This window comes from Diprion similis, chromosome 6 (genome assembly GCF_021155765.1).
Source record: "Diprion similis isolate iyDipSimi1 chromosome 6, iyDipSimi1.1, whole genome shotgun sequence".
Classification (NCBI taxonomy): Eukaryota; Metazoa; Arthropoda; class Insecta; order Hymenoptera; family Diprionidae; genus Diprion; species Diprion similis.
This window is the reverse complement of record NC_060110.1, coordinates 4639974-4662506: the sequence shown is the minus strand read 5'-3', so window position 1 is coordinate 4662506 and position 22533 is coordinate 4639974. Positions and strand designations below refer to the sequence as shown.

The window sequence follows — 22533 nt, the reverse complement described above, 5'->3', positions numbered from 1 at the left end:
GCCAAATTTTTTAGCTAGACTGTCCACCTGCTATATCTCTGGTTCTCCAGAAGCACTTTCAGTTCAGAATACTTGATATTTTCGCGATAAAATTTGGAACTTGTCAATTCGAGCCATTTTGAGCTACTAGTTGTTTTTAATAACTGTATAAAGTATAATTCAGGGAAAAAAGTTTGAGGATAAGGTATACGAAAATCATCTTTAATTACCAAAATTACGAAAATATGTGACACAATCTGGTCGATCGAGTTAGTTAACCCCTCGTCCCAACTGTTATTTTTCGATACACGGATCCCACTAAATCGATACAGCTAAATAGTACCGATTTATTACTGCAGTTCTTCGAATATACTTTCTATCTGATGTTGAGTATAGATATAATAAATAAAATATTCCTACAAGGAAATGTTGAGAATATTGACTTAAAAATATGTACGAATATGATTTTAAGTATGCCTGCGTAGGTACTTGTTTAATGAAACTGAGGTTTAACGTAAGAAAACGTAATATAGATTCGAGAAATGTTTAATATTAAAAATCTCGAAATAATTAATTTGATTATTAGTGAAATAGAAATAAATCTGTATTAGCTTGCAAATCTGATGTCTGGCCGGATATACGATCTACAAGAAATGGGAATCACAGTTTGGCTGTTTTATTTAATATAGAAGCATTTGAAATGGCTGATAAAGTATAGACATTACACCACTCAGCAGGATAACCAAACGTAAGAATATGAGTCAGAAGCCCAGAGATTCGAATGAATCATTCAATGATGCTTCCAATCTAATAGCAAAAAGCAGTTCACATGAAAAATCAATAAAATATTGATGCTCTGAGTTACAGTTGCAATTACCATCGACTTTTCATTCTTAACTGGGTCAGATATACTCTCTAGACAGGAGGTTTCTGAATTAAAGAAACACGTGATTGAATTATCATTGGAATAAGGAAACGACCTAAATGCAAATATGATTCAAAATGAAAAATAAAAGATCTACAGATTTGTTCAATAATCTTCATCGTCATTTCCTTCCTCTTAATAATATTACAAGCATTTTTTAATCAATGCGTGAATAATTAATTATTTTCAAAACACTATTAGTCTTATTTATTCGTATTACGTGTATAATATCGTAGTTATTAATTTTAAGGAAAGAGTTTCTATCAAATCGGGTGTCAAAAGAACGAATCAATCGTCTTTAACGTATACGATCCGTTGATTGTAAAATGAGACAACTCGAACTTTTGTAATATTGAGAAAAATGATTATATTTTGTATTTAGCAGTACCAAAAAATCTTGAATCGTGTAGCTCAATTATTGTGTCTCATACAATTGATTCTTTTCTTTCCCACAGCTTTCACATAAAAATGACTATAACTTCAAATAGGTATCCTGAAGCAGCGCAAAAATGGCGCAACGGCTCTTCGCTTGTTTGTGATATTCGATGTGGATATATTTCCAGTTCTCCCACCGGAAACCCACGCTCCAAAGTCGTACGACCCCGGGTCTCTGTCCGCTTTTGCTTTTGCTTTTAACGCTTCCAGCACTTCCCCCGAAGGAGTTGGAAGGTCAGGCGTCCCACGCGGCTGGCCCACATGAAAGTACGATCGTACAACGCTTTGGCACGTTATTATCGTTACACCTACACTCTGCGGAAAGTTGTTCACACTGTACTTTTAGGTATAGTAATACAGAGTGTTCCAACAAATTTTTCAAAATTTAAAAACCGTAGTCTTAAGTTCGTTTTTGTCGAACTTAGACGAAAGTTTGGGAATTCAAAACGGTGAATCCATACAGCGGATGAGATCGCAATGAGTGATTTTATTTGGACGAAACTTGATACCTGCAGTGACTTCGAGGTCGCAGAGTACAAACATGATTCGAAGACTCAGGAATTCGGGATGCTCGACTCTTTGAATCTGTTATTCTCTAATATTTGAATTTCGAATGCAACATAAATGAATGATCGGAACAGGAGAAATCTATGTGTTAATGCGTTATATCCAATATCATTATGGACATCATTTCAAAGACAGCAATGGGAAAATTTTGAAACTTTGGCTATACAATAGAGACTAGATTTTCTACTTGCAGTAAAAATTTGAACCATGCAAAACCTTTGGTTCAATCAAAAAAAATTAATGAGTGTGTTTATCTCCGTTTGATCAGCTACTCAAGCAATTACACTAATCAAATAGAAATTTCGCGTTGACTATTCTCCAGAAACGTTCGGGCAATATTACATTTGAAATATTATGAATAAGAAACGATTATACGTATACAAAATTCCTGATGTATGAATCAAATATTAAATTCTGCGTGGGATTGGGAAAACCAATGGATATCGTTCGTCTTCAAAACACCGTTTCAGAGATTTATAATAAGATATCCTTAAACGTATATACCTATATGTATAGTTATAAACAAACTGCGTGCAAAAAAGGAGCAAAGAACCGTTATCAATAGTATTACAATCATTTAGAACGGATTAATTAAAATTGTACTTATAATAACTTTGATATCAGCAATAATAATTGAAAATTGAAGAAAAACAATTTAGTTGTAACATATATAAATACACCTCGCAGCGAACACTCTCAAAAGTGGTCCTAGAATTCTTATGTCCAGTGAAATGTTATCATAAAATAGGATATTGTATAGCACATGATTTTCCAGACGGTGAAATGAAATGAAATGAAATGAAAAGAAAAAATGAAAATATTTTCAGTGTGGGAAAAGACGAGTGAAGGTTAACTACACCGTTAGTGTAAAAATCCAAATAAGGAAGCTCCAATGCCAATTGGATTCAGTCCTGCGCACTCGCAGTGTGGAGAACTCGTGAGGATTACTTTTCCTACTCCAGTCGAGGATTATACTTTTTTCAGTAAGAAATATGATTACAATGACGCAAAATTATTTCTTGTAATTAAATTTACTTCAATAATAATTGATCAACTTTCTTTTTTTCATCACCGGACGCGAAAACCGGTATAACCTCAACAGCATATTACTACTGATAAAGATTAAACATACGATGAATTACCTTTTCCAACAATTGCTTGGAAAGTTCGATGTTGAAAGCCTGTCGGGGTTCGTACGCTTTTTGGAATCTGAGATTATTCAGTAACCTTTTAAGAAATATGCCACTAACTAATCTAGTCACTACATTACTGTCTAAATCAATTTAAAAACAACAGCCTGCGATTTTCCGTACGAAAAAAAAGAAAGAAGGTTTAGTATTAAGTTAGTGTTGGCCCGAATATAAGTCGACCCCCAATTTTTGAACTCTTGATTCAGGACATTTTTTTTTTACATCCGAATAAAGTCGAATTTCAAAATACTTTAGCTTTTGCATCATTTCACGTCAATTGCGTACATTTTTTTCCGATATACCGCATTTTAACGCATCTCTGTAATTGTTGGTGTTTTCGGCTTTCCGCATAACTGTTAGTTTAAAGTTCGCATCACAACTGTGACGGACGTTTTTGTTCACTTGATTTGTCTGTCAACACCTACACTTTACTCTATTTACACTCCGAACATTCATTTTCTCAATTATTGCACGAACGAAACATCTAATAAGGAATTTGCTTGTTCCAACTTCAGACCGATGCTTTGAAAAAATTGAAGTTCGAATTTTCGATTTTCGAGATTAGGCGCGCACGCGCAGTGCGCGAATATTGCATTGCGAGAATACTACAATTATCCGTCGATAACGAAATTTCCAGTTGATAATGCAAATACCCTAAAAACTCCCGAATATAAGTTGAGTACGGTTTTTGATGGTAAAGTCGCTTACCAAAAACCTCGACTTATATTAGGGCTAACGTGGTATGCATACCTATAGAATGTATGAAATGGTGCTACGAAACAAAATTTTCATGTACAATTTAATTTTTTTCTTAAGATCGATAATATTCCGTATGAGAACGATTTTATTTCTTCGACAAACTCAAAATTCCAGTCTTATTTTCAAAATTCCCTGACTTTTCCCTGCTGTAAGAAATTTCCCGAATCTTTCGGTCTCCCTGTGGTACGAACCGTACCTGTGATACGTGCGTCAATTACCCAATTTACACACTAGGGCTTTCTTTGGAGCACATTCATGCGCACTTTCGAATAACTCAATTTTACGCACTGTCATTGAAGTGAGTTGTATAACCCAAATTTCGATTCGCGAACATAGATATTCGCAATTTATAAAATTCTGCGGAATCTCACTGTGTTTCCGAACTTTTCTGAATATCAGGAGTATGTAGCGAAATTTCTCTCCGAATCATACTGATAATATTAAAGATTTTTGCCCAAGAATCTGCATATTTTCGTGGATGTCTGAAATTGTATATAGATGCCAGCGCTGAAAAAATAAGATTATTAATATGATAAGTAATATCTTAGTGAATATTACAAATTGGCGCTCTTTATATGAATATATAATTTATCGAATACATGAGAGTTGTAAATATGAAATTCATTGGAATAAAAAATGCGACTTTATAGAATTTTTGGAGAAGTATAAGGAAGGGCAATCTGTAAAGTTGTTTGAATATATTCCTTACTCAGCTGCCTTAAAGACTCATCGCTGTAAACTTCACACTCATCGAAAAGTACGCGATTTCCGATGATTGTGAAGTTTGCAGTGTGAGCCGAAGGCGAGTGCTGCATTGATACGAACGCCCAAGGCATTAATGAACATTACTGTAGAGTGAACGGAATAGTTTAGGCCCAGAAGCAATATTAGCAACAGAATTCTTACTTCATTTGTTTATATATTTTTAAAAAAATCGAGCATTAATTTTTTGACGCCTGATGAATTGCACCATTATTTATTTACTTTTTATTATTATTATTTTTCAGTTGGTTTGGTATTATTTTACCAACTTTTTGACGGCAAACTTCAATTCCTCGAGTAGTATTAAATAGCAAAATTATAAAAATATTCGAGGTGTGGCTGATTCGCTTTGCGTGAAATATCTTGTTCTCATCAGTACAGTGCAATTCAAAAGAATCTTTATTTTAGCTATCATAAAGTGTTACATCCGTATATGTGTCGTTATGGTCACATATGAAACTGCATACAGTTCGAGTTTAAGTGTGAACATGGAATTGTATTCCGGTAACACTATAATAGCTAATTTGCATAATTGTACTTATTGCCGTTCTTTCCTTACAATGAGACGTATGGATTTTTCCGATCGAATTCATGCCACTTGTTTAACTTTCTTCTCTTTCCGTATTTGTTTACGTTTCTCTTTTTCTGTAGAATCGTGAATGCGTCGTTTTTTCCTAAGTAACCAGATTTCTTTTGCTCTGTCTTCTTTTCCCTGCATCATACTCTTGTACAAATTCCTATGTTTCTTTTTTATCATTTTCTCTCTAAGACGGTATTCCTGTTTCTCAATACGGTTCTTCTCCCATGGATTTTCCCTAGTCAACTGGCCCTGTTGCACCGCCATTCCCTTTTTCTGCAAAAGAAAAACCATATTTGTATTGCAGTAGAATTATCTTACTTTCTTTGTAGGACCTAGAAAATTTTCTAGTACTATCGCCTGTGATATACATTCAAATATCATTGCAACTTTAATGCGAAAGGAAATTTCTAGGATTTGTTTTAATACACTCCCTTCCACATTACCTTTTTCAATCTCTCTTGCTCTGTTTGGCTGTCATCCGTTTTTGTTTCAGTGATTTCAAGTTCATCCTCTGAGATATCATTCTCTGTGGCCTCTTCACTTTCACCTTCAGGAATCGGTTCTGTTTGTTCTATCTCTGGTTGATCGTTTGCTTCCTCTTCTGCTTCCGATTCTTCACTATCATCTTTAGCTGCAATATAATTTTACAAGTTATATATAGAACTGTGATGTGCGCTGAGCCTTAAGAAAATTCTGATTCTTCATTTTATTTACCTGTTTTCACTTTAAATTCTGGATCGAGTAAAGCGCGTTGTTCAGGTGGGATATACGTTTGATCCCGCAGCATGTCTGTAAATGGCGAAAGATGCGGAGGAAGCACACTGCCCATTAGATAATTCTCCACAGGTAAAAGTTCTCTAGCATTTACCGAATCAAACACCCATTGAGGTTGAACATAATACCTAAAATAATTTTGTAATTAGTATTAAGCATGTTTCATCTTGTATATATTTCTACTATAAATTTCTGGTATTAAGCTGTTATATTTGCACTATACATCTAAACTTTCAGTGCCAGATTGACACCTTAGATGGACCGTGACAGCGTAAGTAGCAGCCAAGATGCACACCAATCAAAGATGAAAAAGTTGGTTTTCAAAACCACAAGCCTATTCACTGAGGTTTTTAAAGGACTTCTCAATACTTTGAATTTCATATGTAATTTTTGCCACATTTTGTAACTGCTTTCCCAAGCGTTTAAATCAGCAATTGAAAAATTTATGATGGCATGTATCGACAGTTTTTTTCAGAAGCTCTGACATTTCCAATGTGCATTTATAAAATATTGATTCTCTCAGTATCACTATTACCAGAGTAATAATGAGTTAAAGAAATTTTGCATGGCAAATAACTCAATCAAGTAAAGAGATGTAAAAAAATGTATATATACAACTTTTATTTCATTTTACCTGGAGATATATTGCTTTGTCATGCTTGGCCTGTCGACAATTTGATGCGTAATACTTTCATTACTCTCGTCGAAGGTGGAACCTACAAATAGCATTTTATCCCAAGATACTTCGCCGCCAAAACACCTCAATACAAATACAAGGGGTTCTCTGGGGACTTCTCTGTTCACAAAGAACTTTAAACCTTTGAATAGTGTTTTCAGTTTCTTCACTTTTTCCACTTCAATTCTTGATAATTCAATTTGAGAAGGGTCAGCCTCCTAAAACAAGTATCGAATCACAGATGATTTAATAACTGCAGTCCGTGTGTAAGTACGCGTTCATTTACTTTGAAGATGTGAAATAAAGAAACTAACTGTTGGAAATTGATCCGTTTCCAGTTCTTCTTCTGGTGCTGAAGTTGCATTGCTAACACTGGACAACGGCAAGTTCAATGCAGCGATTCTTTCGGACACATATGCTTCTTCATCCACTAATTTAGTGTCGGTGCTTCCTTTGAAAAAATCTGTCATTAATCGTTGAATTCTGATACTTATGTCAGAATTATGGGTGAAAGTAATAATCGCAATGTTTGAGAGCACACAATGCCAAATAAGACTACAATTTTCTATCATATATCTCCAACAAAGATCTCAAATTAGATCAAAATATTTGATAAGCAAGTGAATTGGTTTCACTATAGGTATACTTTTCCAAAAGCATTTCAATTCGTGAAAGATCCGCATCAGACTATCATTCATATCAGACAAACGTAAATGAAATATTAGTCATTGACAGGCCCATTTGTTACGTCCAATAAACTACCTCCATTATTTTTTAAGATTGAGACCTTTTTTCACAGTTAATCAATATTAATTCATTTTTCTAATTTTCTTTAATGGGCACACTATAAAAGTAACCACAGGCAAATTGGCTGCAATGTCTTTGATAATTTTTCTTAACGTGGATACTATTCTCAAGGTGATGAAATTGAACAATTTGATAAAAACAATTGTTCATGACTTTTAAGAGATACACAAAAATAGCCTACAAAAATACTAAGAAACTGAATGGCAATTGTACAAGAATAGTTAGTTCATTTACCAGTGTCATGTATTCTCCTATCCTATATTTCTTTGAAACCTCGTTTATACGTTTCTCTAGAAAACTTTTACTTATACGTCATTTGTTTGAACGTTTTACACATGTATATGTAATTCATTCCATTCCCGAGTACTCTTTTCCCTTCACCTGAATGTTAATCATAACTAACCTCTCATTTAAAACTTGCATTTTAATTCTCCATGCGTCTATTACTGAATTTTCCAATTAATAGAAATACATGGAATAAATTTTGTTATTTTGCCGCTATAGACCAAATATGATAGTTTGAGTATAAAGAACAATAATGACAAAACCTATCGTATTTATATCAGTGAGTGCAATAAAATTAGTGTTTCTGTTATAATTTTCGTTGAAATCGATCAAACTTTCTATTGTAACTCTTGCACAGCTTTCGGTGTACAAATAAGCTAATGTAAGTCAAACTATCATATTATTACTCAACGTTCTACGATAAAATTTTGTCCGTGCATTAATACAGATACAGAAGCTCAAATTATTACATATGTAACCAATAAGCACTGAATTAAGATTTCATAAAGTTGATTAGTTTACTGTATATATATTTATGTATTCAATGGTTTTAGTTAATTATGCTATGAATGCAATGACAAAATGAACCATGAAGCTCTTTGAAATGATAAATTGAGAATAAATTATGAGTTGCAAAAAAATTTGCTTGACGTTATTTTCATTTATACACCACACCCCTTAGAAAACGTATAAACGAGGTTTCACCGATTTACCAAATGCGCCACTTTCATCACTTTTGGTTCGTTCTACCAAACTGCAGAAGATTACTCCCGTACAATGATATTATATTTATCAATTACTTGCCGATGAAAATTATCTGTCACCAAATTAAAACCATGTATATGGATGAGTACTTGAAAACTAACAAATAATTGTTTTGAAATTGAGTATTCACTTATTCTATAAAGCTATTGAAAGAACCAAGAAATTTGTTTCTGGCAACAGAGGCCAATTCAGTGAAACACGAGGACACTCAAATTTTCAAATTTTATTCACTGTTACGGTAAATGTAATTGGAATAAACTTTCCTTGATGAATGACCTCCTTTTTAATTACAAAACAAAGTCATTAAAATTATTGCGTTTTTTTCTTCTACTTAAATATTGGCTGACATTATCAATTATTACCTGGACTGTTGAATTTTGGTGGATAAAACATATTCAAGTCATGATACAGCTTGAAGTTGACGAAACCCAACATAACAACGTAAAACTCAACGAACGTTGACATCACTTTGAAGTCAACTTCATTTTTGGACTGTGGTTCGAAAGAGAAATGGTGTGGAACTATCCATGTGATCGTTTGCCCCTTGATTTCAGCTTGGTAGTAAAAGCCTTTGATCGAGACAAAAACTTTTCGAAGTGCTTTAGCTGCTATAATGGCGTGCAAGAACTCAACGGTTAATCTCCTGCATAAAAGAGAATGCTCCCGTGGCACGTGAGCTATAGAAGGAAATGTGCTAAACAAGAAACATAGCGTGAGACAATCATCAAGATCTCTCAATGCATCTATGAATGTTGGGTAACGTTCTTTTACAATGTGATCTAGCTTCAGCTGCGGATGATTATTTAAATACCGTCTCAAAGCACCAAATTCTCTCATTGCTTTAGCTCGGCCGACTTTTCGGTTGAATATCTGTAAGAAAGATAAATCGAGATTATGAGACCTATCCAAAAGTATTAAAACATTTGCCATATGATGTGGCGATCGGGCATGTAGAGTGAGAATTTGACTTACCTTAAATTCTCGAAATTTCCATATTATAGGCTCGTGCATTAGGAATTGTATGTCTTTTTTGTGGTATAAAGTTTTGATACTTGAATCACCATGTTGGGCTCGCTTTCTGTTACGAGGTTCTCGGGGATAAATTCCTTTCAATATGCATAGTTTCCGAAAGTCTTTCAGTGAAAGTTGGAGCTTCTTCAAAGCTGATCTTCGTGATAAAAATTGAGCACCCTCACCGGATTGGTACTGCGAATAATATCAGACAAGCATGGAGAAATAACCTCAAAAGCGTTAAGCGTTGGAAAATGAGGTAAGATGTACGTTTCTAAGGTAAAATTTTTTTAGATTATATTTTTACCTTTTTCTTTCCTATTACGACCATTTTCTCAGCGATCGGTTATTTTCAACGGCTAATATTTCCTAAAAAAAAATCCAATTCTTGTATTGACACACTTCGCACGCGCCAACATGGGCTGAGAGTTCCTTCTGAGTTCAGAGCAGTGTTGCCAAATGGTCCGCGTGACTTTCCCGTAGGCATTCTCTGGTTCCCTCTGAAGACCCCTAAATAAACCCCACGAAGTTTTACCAACCTCTAGACAAAAAGTCTGCAAAGGGCGCTGTATTATTCATTTTACTTAGGATGAGTTCCGAAATTAGCTTCTAGTGCTATCAGCAATCTCTTATCTCTCTTGCGCCTGTGAGTTTGCCACTAGCTCTGTCTCTGTCGCAGGGAGTTTCTAACGCTGCCAGCTAGTTTCGGAACGCACCCTTGGTTTTTTGAATTCATTTTTATTCGATTTACGCACTGATATATATCGTTGTAATCTAGGTGTGGTTTTTTTTACGCGTAGTTTCCTCATATATATACGTATAGATACCTTAGAGCATATACTGTATATGCTCTAAGATAGACACATACCCATACGAAATGAATTAGTCTACCGTAACTTTTGTTACCTACATCGAAATGAATTTCTGCTAAAATCCTCATATTCGTCAATAGACTCTTGATAGGCAAATCCTGTAAAAATTGAATTGAGATGTGCTACGAAAAATTACTGATCGGGGAAATATTTCACCTCAACAAAGATACTCTACCAAAAAACGCCTGAGGTGAGATATTTCTTCGATCAACAATTTTACACATCTTAATTCGATTTCAGCAGGGTTTATCAAGGCTTTATTGAAGATTTCGGAAATTGTACCAGTAATCGCTTACAGATGTCGGTAAAAAAATTTCATCGAAAATACAAAAGCTTTCATAAGCTCGAACAGACAAACAATTTGATTAGCTGAAATAATCAAAAAGTTTGTTTAGCTGAAACAGACAAAAGATGAATCAACTGAAACAGTCAAAAAGTTTGATTAGCTGAAATAGACAAAAAGTTTGATTAGCTGAAACAGACAAAAGGTTAGGTTAGTTGAAACAGACGAAAATACGATTAGCACAATGACAAAAGTGTGTACACCGACAAAAATAATGTCGTCCGAGTTAAGTAACATTTCTCCGTATCCTTAACAAGAAAGTTAGTTCGTTGCCCTGAAAGAAAAAAAAATACAATTACAAAACAAATACTTTCATACACCTCAGATATGTTTTATAAATACTTACGACAAGATTCTTCACTATCACTATACACTCCGCGATTTTTATCTCCGTGAATTGACCGCCGGCTTGTAAATGCCGCGCTATCGCTCAGAACCAAAAAGTATCAAGTCAACGCGCAAACGGCGCGGACAATGCAAACTTGAGAATTCAGTTTTAAGTAACAAATTTGATTGAAAAGCTAAAAGCTCAACACATTGAGAGTGCTTTTATTTATTGATACCGTTTACGAAATCGTCAAGTGAAAGGGGCGATCGACCGATTCGCATTATCAGGGTAGCGACAATTTCACTCAAATATAATTTCTTGACTACTCCCTGATCTTTCTCGTCAAAAAATACAGAATTCCCTGACGTTTTTCTACAAGACTTAAATGAGGTAATGTTAGGCAGTTTTTACGACTAAAAGCTTCAGAAGTTGTGTACCTTGAACATATAAATTTGGATCAAAAAATACATAGTATTGCTTCGTTTCACACAAATAATTAGAAATTGAACGATTCGATTTTCCAAAGTTATCTTAACTGAATTTACGAAGCCAAACTGAACAGTGAAAAAGATTTATAACAAAAGTCCGTTTTTCCCTATGGTCCGTCATAATTCCCTGACTTTTTCCTAACTATTCCCGACTTCCCAGTCTGTCGCCACTCTGATTATCAATCGTCGCGCTAATTACGCGCCTGATTCCCGTGATTAATCAACGCGCAAAAAGGCGCGGCCGATTAATCCGTCAAAAAATCTTAAATGTCTAGGACTTGTCGCAAAATTCTGTAGAAAACCAATTCGCATCTGCGTCATTTTGAATCCAACACATTGCGATGCGAATTGTTCTTCCGAGATGCGAGTCAAGTCCGGGAGGGAGGTTGGAGGGCATGCATTATTGTGTGGCGTGACGGTCGGCGGTCCTCTTCGACGCGAAGTCTTCGAGCTCAGCATCTCTCCCCATCTAGCGTACCACGGAACGCGATAGATGGTCCAGAGATGCTTTTTGCCCATTCAGACGATCACAGAGATCAATTGAATGGAATAATGATATAGATAATGAATAAATAATTGAATTCAATAACCACTGGAAAATGATAGCAAAGTAACAGGAAACGGGAAATTGAACCTCGTTAAAATTTGAAAGCTTAGTAATAAATAGTTCAGAGACTCTTATATTCAGTCTTTCACGTGTTGCTGGATGAAAATCACTGTGATCATTTGACGCTGTGGATTACAAAAAATAATAACATCGCGGTGCATCGCGACCTTCCTACCCTCGCCTGATTCCCAACGGAACCACCCGACGGAAATGTTGAAAAGAGATTCACACACACATCTACATCAAACCTCGCGACGGATACCAAACGGCCACCTACCTACCCGATTACCTATATTCGCTCTAAACGATTCACCATTTTTTCCAACACACATCATTCTTCCTCATTTGCGCCGTGGTCACTGTGACTTACTTTTTCTTTGATTACCTGTGGGGAGCAAAACGTTGTTGTACCATATTCAGCGAGAGTTTTGTTTTAGTGACTGCTGACGGACTATCGGTACAACAACCTTTTGTAAGATGGATTAAAAACATCCTGCATTTTTCTACGCGAGCTAAGCCTCTAGTTATTCGATAATTGCTGGGCATTAAAAAATTGAAAATGATTCAAGATATATCATGCAAGTTGGTTACGTTACATTCTGCCAGACTTTGAAACGTCATCAATTAACCAATCGTTGAAATATGTTTAACCCTCAGGTTTATCCATCACTTAAACGACATCATTGTAATCATATAATCTGTAGCTAAACACAATCTGTTTTCGCGAATGTTGAGTAAGTGATAGCAACCTGTCGCGATGCTCATTCCACTTTCAGCAACGTGCAAAATTTCTAACTTTGAGTAACTGCGGTAAAATAGGTCAACTCCAAGAAAAAAATAAAAATGAGTCAATTGAAAGTCAAGCACCGTTGAGATCGCGAATGAGCCTATCCATGCAGCTAAGAAATCGAAGATTTGTTTAACAATTTTTACCGCCACGCCACATGACAAAGGAGTCCCAGGGAAATACCCGTAGCCTAAACACATGCAAACTCACCAAGTTGCTGAGTAATGGAGAAGTTACTCAGATGTCTCTGCTTAACTCTGAAAAAACGAAAAAGGAAGCTCGAATTAATTTAGCAAACTGGATTTTCTATTATTACTGTTGTCTACTTCCATATTCGTTTGCCACATATTACGCGATGACAAAAATTAGGTTTCAAATGCAGCTCATTGAATTATAAAACAATAATTGAAATAAGTTTTCTCACCTCCTCCGGGTTGCTCCGCACTTTACATGTATATGTGGTAGTTCTCGTAGCTTCTCAGGTTGCATGATGGTGACACACTTTTCATGCTATAATGAGAATATAATAAAATATTATAATAAAATAAGAACACATATTGAAGTAATGCATAAAATTAGTGAGCAGCTGAAATCATTTACAATCAAAAGGGATATGGTAATTAAAAATCATGTCGAATATGTACCTTTCAGTTTTATTCAATGTGTAGCGGATGGTTTAATTTTGAGTTTGTTGTCAGAGGTTGATTGATTGGATTACGTGATTTGGATCATCGCTAAATGTGGTCGATAGTGCTGCAATATAGTGTGCCCCTGTTATCAGATCAGAAATAACAACATTTTAATAGTATTTGTTTTGCAAAATTAATATACAAAAGGTGAAAAATTACCGTTATTTTTTGTGAATATAATGAAGAACTGAACACCAATCAATTTTAGCTAACTGACAAATTTCTCTGGTCGAAAGTAGTCCAAAGGTATAATCAAAAATGATCTCAAATGTTTACCTGTTTTCTAGTCTTCCACAAATTTGCGAGCTATTCAGCTTCTGCATTTTATTCTCCCAGCATATATCACCAGGGTCACTCAATACGGATACTTGCTAACCAGTTCGTTCATTCCTGCATTAGTTCAATTCTGTAACCAGGTGAAGAACAATACCATAACATTATTTTAATTTCTGATCTAATTCAACATCCATATAGTCAGGTTCATAGGTAATGCGTTATGTCAAGTTTTGGAAAATCTTATCGATTACATGAATCGGTGAAAAATTATTGGGATTGTTTCATACCTGTTGTTTATATGTAATAAATTCATCAGTTCCGCTACCGAGTGATGTCTTTCAAGATTTGTTGACAGGGACTTTCAATCTAGGTAATCACTAATGCCAAGCAACGTTGTTACAGTCTCTTTCTACAATCAAGTAAAATAACACAATATTTTGCTAGTACTTATAATGTATCTTTAATAACGATTTGAACAGAATTCAAAATTTACCATAGTTATCCAAGACATAATTAATCGGTATGTATCAGAAAATCAATAACAGTTGACGATTTCGATTCTCACTAAAAATTTCGAAACAATTGATAACGCCGTGATGCGTTAACTTTTGTTCAACGGTAACAAAGGATTACGATATGGAGGAAATAGATGCTCACTTACAGTTTTTTCTTACATAAGAAATAACTCCAAAGTCAACGACGCAATAAAATTTTCATTTCAAAAACGTGTGTCTACGAGTGAGAAGCGATCCGCGAACTGAAATCCGAGACAAAACACGTACGAAGGTCACCTTCCGCACGGCCCGTCTTTTCAGAATGATAGAAAGAAAACGTCAAGGGACGATTATCAGGGCATTTTCTTGTCACAAAACGCTTGTGGCTATGCATCGTAATAATTACACTCGATTCTACGTCCATTCAATCTTTTTGTGTTGTAGCTGGCTGCCTAAACAGACTGAGTTAAGCTTGCTAACAATCCAACAACGCACTTACCGAAAATCAGCCGTACAAACAATAACAAACGACACCCGAGGCGGAGAGTCGAGAATCGCAATCGCTAAAAGCTGAAGTTGCACCGAATAACAAAAAGTTGACATACGATAACTCACCTTCGATGTCCTCGGCTGCTTTTGTTTCTGCAACTCGGCTCTTTGATGGGTAATACGGATTCTGCATACCATTCGTATATTATTCACAGAAAGTTTCGTAGGCATTATACACTGATCGAATCACGATACACAGCCTTTTTTTAACCGTAAGGTATCGGTGCTTGGCCATCTTCCGAATAGTCAAAGCCTGCCATGGCGATTTGAATTCTCGACTTACGGCTTGCGTAGCTCCGCTCCGCTTCGGCTGCTCGGAATCGACTGAAGCCGCGCCGCGCTTGGAAGCAATTCTCGAGCGGTCGGAACCGCCATGTGAACTGCGTACACGTGGTCAGATGTTCAAAAAATTGCCGTTGGACGCGGCGTCAGGCGTCAAGTAAAATTTTCTGGCAATTCCCAGCCAAACAAACATTGAATGCCGTTCTCCAAAAGGCATTCCTCAATTTTTTCCAGTTTTTTCCCCCGCAAATTTTTGAGACCCATCTCAAAATTTCACACCCGTCCCGTAATTGGACGATTTTGTTTGTATTTTTTTTTTGACACTACACAATATGAACAAACACATCAAATTTTTCAACGTTCCGAAAATTCTCAAGGAATTATGAAAAATTCTGTTTTGCTCCAAATTTACAGTTGAACACAGCATTTTTAGTCATTTTTTGAGATTTTCGGAATGTTGAAAAATGGTACAATACTTGGATAACTCTTAAGGGTTACCAGTTTAGAGCATACATACATGGAGCTCCCACACAAATTGCTTCATACAACGTATGAACAACTCGACTTGAAATCGATTTCACTCTTCAACGAAAAGTGGGAGCATAACGTTTCGGGTCTTGAAATGTTCATAACAAATAAACCTTTTAATGAAAAAAAAATCGCGGCAAATCAATCATGACTTATTTGACGAATAATCATTTTTCAGGAAAAAAAAAAAATCAGCTTTGGGGAAGTTGTAGATTTTTTCACCAATTTATTTATCAAACTTTAAACTGAACTGACACCCTCTTGAGAAATTTAATTTTTTTTAAATCTGACAAAATTTTGGAACTGAAGCTCAACAGATGAGGACGAGCCATTATGCTCCGTATTAATGTATACCCAAAGTTTTAATAGATCAAGTATGACCGAAAAAGCAAGTTCTCATTTATACTGAGTATTGATAATAAGATCTTTGAGGATATGGACATAATTTCTTATTGGTAGTGGATACTATATAAATTATTTATCAAATAAATGGATATGCATTAAATCTTTTGTTCCCTAAAATGTTGATTTAGTCATTACTCAAACTTCGCAAACGACATTTATTGAATAATTTTTAATGTTTACAATTATTTAATTAATGGCCTATGTGAATGTTTTATCAACCATACTCTTAAATATAACTATTTGTCGTCTTCGTTTTCTGATTCGCTGTCTTCACTTTCATCTTCTAATTCCGTTATTGGAAACCGCAACAAAGCAGCCACTCCTGTCAGTTGATCTAATTCTGGAATGAGTTCAATATAACGTGAAATATTCATGGCAAAAAGGGGAAAAAAACTAATAGATATTCAATGGCTTACCGTAATAAAAATAAAACTACTGATACGAGTAATGATAAAATGTAAATCCAAATCTTTGGTGAAATAAAATGGTGGCTCTCATATCCGTAGATTAATAAATAAATATAATACTAATTTAACGAAATAAATACAGTACTACCTCGTTATAAAAGAGTGTTAGGGTGATCAGGAGAATAGGATTCCAAGAAATGTATCGCCGGTGTTTTCTCCCACTATTGCTTGAAGAGCTCGGGAATCACATTTGAGTATTATATATACATATATATATATACGAATTCGGTGTCTAAACACGTATGATTCAATGTAATCAATCGTTCGCTTGTAACGTGCCAAAGTTGGGAAACCTCAGGTACACAAGTAGAGCAGAGGAAGCTATAAAACACGCTCGAGTGTATCGAAGTTGAAATTGTTGTAGAACAAGGACTTCTATGACGAGGTGGTACTGTGATTCGATTCAGGCGCTACATTGCACATTGTATTTACGCATCATACTCACGTTCACCAGATACATGCATACTGGAGAAAATTTTGACATCACCACCCAACTCTCTGACACTGTCCACAAGGTTGACGTATTGTTTCCGTGTTGCAACATCTTGACATCTGTGAAGAGAGTGAAATTATTACTCTTGAAACAAAAGTTCATTCTGCTTCAACAATCACCTGAACAATTTATCCGAAATTAATAAAGTTTCGATAGCCTGAGCCTCGTTAGCTTTTTCCACATGTCTCTTCCCATAAAACGCTCTGGCTGGTTCTGTTTGTAACAGCGTATAAAAAGCCTGTAATGCTCTGACTTCACTTGCCGCTTTCGTGTCAGCTACTCGACTTACGACTGCTGGATCTGCCAGCACCTCTGTCAACAGTTTAATATTAATACAAACATGTATACATCGACTTACAACGACGACTTACTTATATTTAGTAGGTGAGAAAAACAGAGTGTTTGATAGTGTTTCAATTGTCATTGTTGTGATTCATTATTTGGCTCAAAAATGTGAGTGCTATGTATTGACATTTTTGGATGGATTGATTCAATAAAATACTGCAACAATTGAATGACAATTTACAATAATGAGGTAAAGTCAAAACACGTTTAAAGAAAATCGGCTGAGAATATCTAAATCCTATTGCTGGATTTTGAAGGAAATTCTTAAAATTTTCAGTAACTCATCTTACCATGCCATGCTGTGACATGACATGACATACATATACATCAAATTGTTGTTGCCAAAATAAAAATTTGAAGCACTAAACAATGAAACGATAAGTGAACCTGATTTATTATTGCATGTCATTCACATAATCAATTAAGATACAATGATTTAACACTTAAACTGCCAAGGCAATCTTGCTGAATATTTTCAGGTCTCAAACTTCCTTCTCTTGTTCCATATCTCATTCTGAACAATTTTTAACTGAACTATGAATTATTTATACTTTGTCGTAACTGTGAATAATACGGTCTTCAATATAAAACTGTCCGGAATTTTTGCAAGAACACTGAACATTTATGAAAATTAGCTCATTGTATAATTTTTTTTTTATAGATCCAGCTACCTCAATTATAACAATAGATTTACTAATCTTTCTTGCAAATTTCTTATTGTTAATACAGAGTGTGAATAGCATATCTTGAACAACTGAAAGTTCCAGCTAGATTTATTTTCGAAATGTCACTTTCGCGCGATAGAGACAACCATGCCATTACATGTTATAACACAAAAAAAATATACAATAATATTATACAGCAAAGGATCTACAGGACGTTGTGCTATATCACGTTTTGCAAACTTGTGTTGGAGATAATAACGAGAAATCATCGATAATGTGTTCCGGATACCACAAATCAACTTCCACAGTAGCGTTTTTGAGCAATGACTACATTTATCTTTACGTATGTATTCAATTTCGACGTCTCATAAGATAGTTCCTATTTGTATATTTCACATAAGTTCGACATTTATGCACTTCGTTCACTTGTAGTCGATGTATTTTGTGTAATAAAATGAATACAGGTATACTGTTTGGATCATAAATAAACAATTCCGTTTTCTTCCTTCTTCTTTTCAATCAAAAACCTTTTCTGTAGTGCCAGCAATTCAAACAAGCTTGTGAAATGTAGCATCCTTGAATACGAAGCATACTATTAGGAAGTCCACTGTGTGGGAATCAATTCTAATGATTGTTTTAGTTGTTGAAGGAGGTGTACCAATATTGGCAGTTTTTAGTGTTAAATACACTTGAGTAGAATATGATTTGGCATGTAGTACCTTTCAGTGAGTGCTTGAAGCCAGAACTAGCGTGGACAAGCATAAACTTGGCCTTATTGTCTAGAATCACTTTATTATCTGTTCTCACTGCTTCTTGAATCATAAACTCCATGAACTGATTTCTAACAAAACCAGGACTGGCCAAAAGAATACACTTGACTATGTCAAAATTGATATGTCGTAGGATTGCTTGCATGACGCTTTCATAAAAGCGAGCCAAACCCTGAAATTCCAATGATAACAAAAGTTAACCGATATATCACATTTTAATACAAAGGAAGGATAATTACTACAATTTTTCCCTGATTACGATATAAGATCGAGTTATGAGTCATTCTGGTGCAGTCAGGCAGATCTGAATTTCTAATCTCTCCCCGTACTTGTTGAACAAAAATTGATGTCTTACTCCTTCAACAAGTGATTCTCTACGCATGAAAACGTCAACCTCATTTATGCTTCACTGCAAAATCTATTTTATTTGATCGATTTTTGAATGGACAATTCTTTAAGTGTGATATCAAGGGGAAAAATTACACAATTTTGAAAAATCTCCTACAAAATATAACTTTCCAATTTTTTTGTAAGCGGAATAGACATTTTTCACAAAATTTTGCATGCAATGAGGATGACGGCACGAAAAGTGGAGCGTCAAGGACATCGTTATAGTTTGCTTACAACAGAGATCAATACTGGATATTGTGTTGTGAGCAAATCACGATATTCAAGTATTCTTGCTGAATAATAGTTATCCCTGTATGTTTTGTTTTTGGCCCTTTCCGAAAACAATGTTTTCTAAGCTTGCTGTATGAAATGTGTCGGCATGTTCTATATTACACATTATTCTCTCAATATATATTTTCCCATGCTTTTACATTACCGATATCACCATACCCATAGTAATCGTAACTATTAGAAGTACCAGTCTGGCAAAAATCGCAATCACCTTTCCCACTAAAATTATATACATTGTATACATACACTCGCACATAATCTACTGTTGACCGTAAAGAGTGCTAACAAACCTTTTCATGTTGTGATACGTTTCCTTTTCTTTTCCTTGGTATATTTTGATCTATTTTAGCTCTAATCAAAGTCATGTTAGAGGTAATGAGGCAAACATGAGCAATTCCATCTTGCATTATAACAGCAGCTAAATCAGCACTCTGAAAATATTCAATAATTGATTTTTAAAAAGCAACTAATTACTGAGAGCTCATCCTCGGAGAGAAGATATATTTTCTCAGGTATGAACAAGAAAGGACCATATTATTAAATAGCAATAGTATGGGATGAATTGAAAATCTACCAAAGCTGTTTTGTAAAAAGTAAGAACTTTTCGATTCAGAGGTAAGTAATGTTCATGACTTTTTTCATCTTCATGATTTTTTGTTATAAACTATACCAGTTGTGCGTCCAGTTTTGACAATTTCAAACATAACATATTTGTAGCTAATTTATTTCATTTTCATATTCTGTTCCAAGTTGTGACAAATTTCATGACAATATTATGCATTCATAATATTCAGAATGATTGGGGTATCATATCAATCAAGAGACTTTTAATGAAAATCAATATTTTATGTTGATTCTTTCATAAGTTACCTGTGTAGGGTCACAAGCCGTGTCTACTCGTTCCAAGGAAATGGAATCCCACTCAGACTTGTAAAGTGTGAATTTTCTATTCTGTTCAAGATCCAGCGTGTGATAAGCACCCATCTACATCCAAAAGTTATAAAAGTTTGTTTTAATCCATTTACATGCCTTTGAGTTATGGCATATTTGCATTAGAGATATCACGCAAAACATGATTTATTGCATATGTTCATGAAACTAAGGTATATTCAAAAGTGAAAAAGAGAACCAAAACCTCAGTTTTGCTAATTGACAATGAAGCTGAACTTAGTAAAGTTAATGTAATGAAACATTGAAATAAAAATCACTATTTATTTGCTTCAAAATATGATATTAACGAACTGAATTCGTAAATGATCATGCTTTACTATAATTTAATAGGTTTTACACAGTTGTAATGTTGCTGAATAGCCAGTATTTTAAAAAACGGAACATTACAATAAGATGAAAAACTTCAACCTCACAATAAATAAAATTTCTTTGTATCATTTGGTTCGTGTAAAATAAAAAAAGCATTTTACTGTAAAGTCAAGGAAAAGGGAAGAGAATATTCCGCAATGTGCAACTGTCCAGATTAAATTAACATGATTGGGAACTTGGGGGATTGCACTGGGCAAGATGACTTTTTCTATAAGAACACTAAATTCCGCACGAGTTATCACATGTTAGATGTGCAATATGATAAGACGAAGTTTACTAGCTGGTTTTGGGGAAAATAATGACAAAAAATAGTCATACCTTGACATATTGATTTTCTTCAATATTTCGACCTTTTAGTCTCAGTTTGCAGGCTTGGGTATCAAAATCTATAGTTTCCACTTTAATCGTCAACACAGTTCTTACTCTGTTGCTGGATGAGCTTCCAGTCGACGACTCGGTTTGGACTTTTCTTGGAGTTAAAAGTACACATTAAACTTACATTTCCATAAATATTCAGTTTCATTTATAAATTGGACGATCGATGGGAAACAAAAGTGTTGAATTTTCGTTAATAATTAATGATACATACCTGATAGTAGATCCTCGCACAGAATCCCCTTCACTGATTAAATTATAGGCATGCCATAGATCTTCCGGCTCCTCTGGGATTAATGTTATGTCGCTGTTGATTGAACAATCAATCATTAATTAAGAACATACTTTCAATAAGCTGACACTAAATGAACAAGTTGGATTTGTGTTTTTTAAATTTAAAAGTCTTTTTCTTTCATGTGTAAGTGTGATCTTTCAGTCATAAAACAACAATATTATTGAAAGTTTATAATAATATAGAGAGATGTGGTTCAAAATGGAAAATAAAGAGAAAAAACTAGAAAAAGTGGAAAACTAATTTGCAAGAAATATGAGGTCATATTTTTCATAAATGTAGAAGAAAAGTTTTACTATTTTTCCACGGATGAGGGACTCTTACTGTATTCTGAGGGTAACAGACTGGCAGATTCGTATCTCATATGTGTGTTATGGTTTCAAATAACATCGGAATACAATAATTCGAAAAGAATTGTAGTAACAGTACAGCAGATAACAAGCTTATCCTATTCTTGGTAGAATGATTTTGATTCTACTGTGACGCGCAAGCAGTCATTTTGCCATGTGAATATTCGAATCGTATTTGTAATGTAAAATACGCAACAAGCCAAGAATCATTAAAATCAATCGCCAAATAGTTGGTCCAGAGGAACATTACTTACACTAAAGAAGTTAGTTAAAAGCAAATAAAAGCGATTTACCCGTCACCATTTTTGTCAACGTTTTTTGACAGCAGTTTCATTTTGATGGATGGAATATTTTATTATCACGTAGTTTAAACGAACAATTCAATAATCGTTCTATAGGTTATGTTCAATTCAGCTACACCAATCCATATGTTTTCCTAACAGGTTGTTCAGGATATGCTCCAACATATTTCACTGACAATAAATCTTATTATTACAGAGTGAATTGACAACTATGAGGAATAACCATTTTTCAAGTCCATAAATAAATATCATCGACTACGTAAGAACAACAAACATTTCTGTTTTAACTTTTTTTCTGGCTTTCATTTAG

The 22533-nt window shown here is 34.7% G+C and overlaps 2 protein-coding genes across 2 annotated transcripts; both read right to left on the bottom strand.

The window, feature by feature from the left end:
• Positions 1-4921: 4921 nt before the first annotated feature.
• LOC124407040 (pescadillo homolog) lies at positions 4922-9955 on the bottom strand. Its single transcript, XM_046882836.1, has 8 exons — positions 9823-9955; positions 9477-9710; positions 8867-9374; positions 6962-7098; positions 6606-6865; positions 5912-6099; positions 5641-5828; positions 4922-5470 (listed from the first exon to the last, which is right to left on the bottom strand). The coding sequence occupies exons 1-8, from the start codon at positions 9844-9846 to the stop codon at positions 5207-5209; spliced, it is 1803 nt and encodes a 600-aa protein (XP_046738792.1). The 5' UTR covers positions 9847-9955; the 3' UTR covers positions 4922-5206.
• A 6363-nt stretch (positions 9956-16318) lies between these two features.
• Positions 16319-22504, bottom strand: LOC124407317 (protein pelota). The gene is made up of 9 exons (XM_046883345.1): positions 22215-22504; positions 21494-21586; positions 21223-21373; positions 20455-20568; positions 19875-20015; positions 18853-19075; positions 17243-17435; positions 17076-17182; positions 16319-16503 (listed from the first exon to the last, which is right to left on the bottom strand). Exons 1-9 carry the CDS (start codon positions 22253-22255, stop codon positions 16400-16402), a joined length of 1167 nt encoding a protein of 388 aa, XP_046739301.1. The 5' UTR covers positions 22256-22504; the 3' UTR covers positions 16319-16399.
• Between the last annotated feature and the right edge of the window lie 29 nt (positions 22505-22533).

What these genes read in the sequence shown, in the direction of transcription:
- LOC124407040 (XM_046882836.1), bottom strand. Translation starts at nt 9,846, where the DNA reads ATGGTCGTAATAGGAAAGAAAAAG. An exon ending in GGAAATTTCGAGAATTTAAG is followed by an intron (nt 9,375 to 9,476) that starts GTAAGTCAAATT and finishes TCTTTCTTACAG; the next exon opens with ATATTCAACCGAAAAGTCGG. An exon ending in AGCAAGAGAGATTGAAAAAG is followed by an intron (nt 5,471 to 5,640) that starts GTAATGTGGAAG and finishes TTTCTTTTGCAG; the next exon opens with AAAAAGGGAATGGCGGTGCA.
- LOC124407317 (XM_046883345.1), bottom strand. Translation starts at nt 22,255, where the DNA reads ATGAAACTGCTGTCAAAAAACGTTGACAAAAATGGTGACGG. An exon ending in CTTCAAGCACTCACTGAAAG is followed by an intron (nt 17,436 to 18,852) that starts GTACTACATGCC and finishes AACTGTTGACAG; the next exon opens with AGGTGCTGGCAGATCCAGCA. An exon ending in ATTTCGGATAAATTGTTCAG is followed by an intron (nt 17,183 to 17,242) that starts GTGATTGTTGAA and finishes CTCTCTTCACAG; the next exon opens with ATGTCAAGATGTTGCAACAC.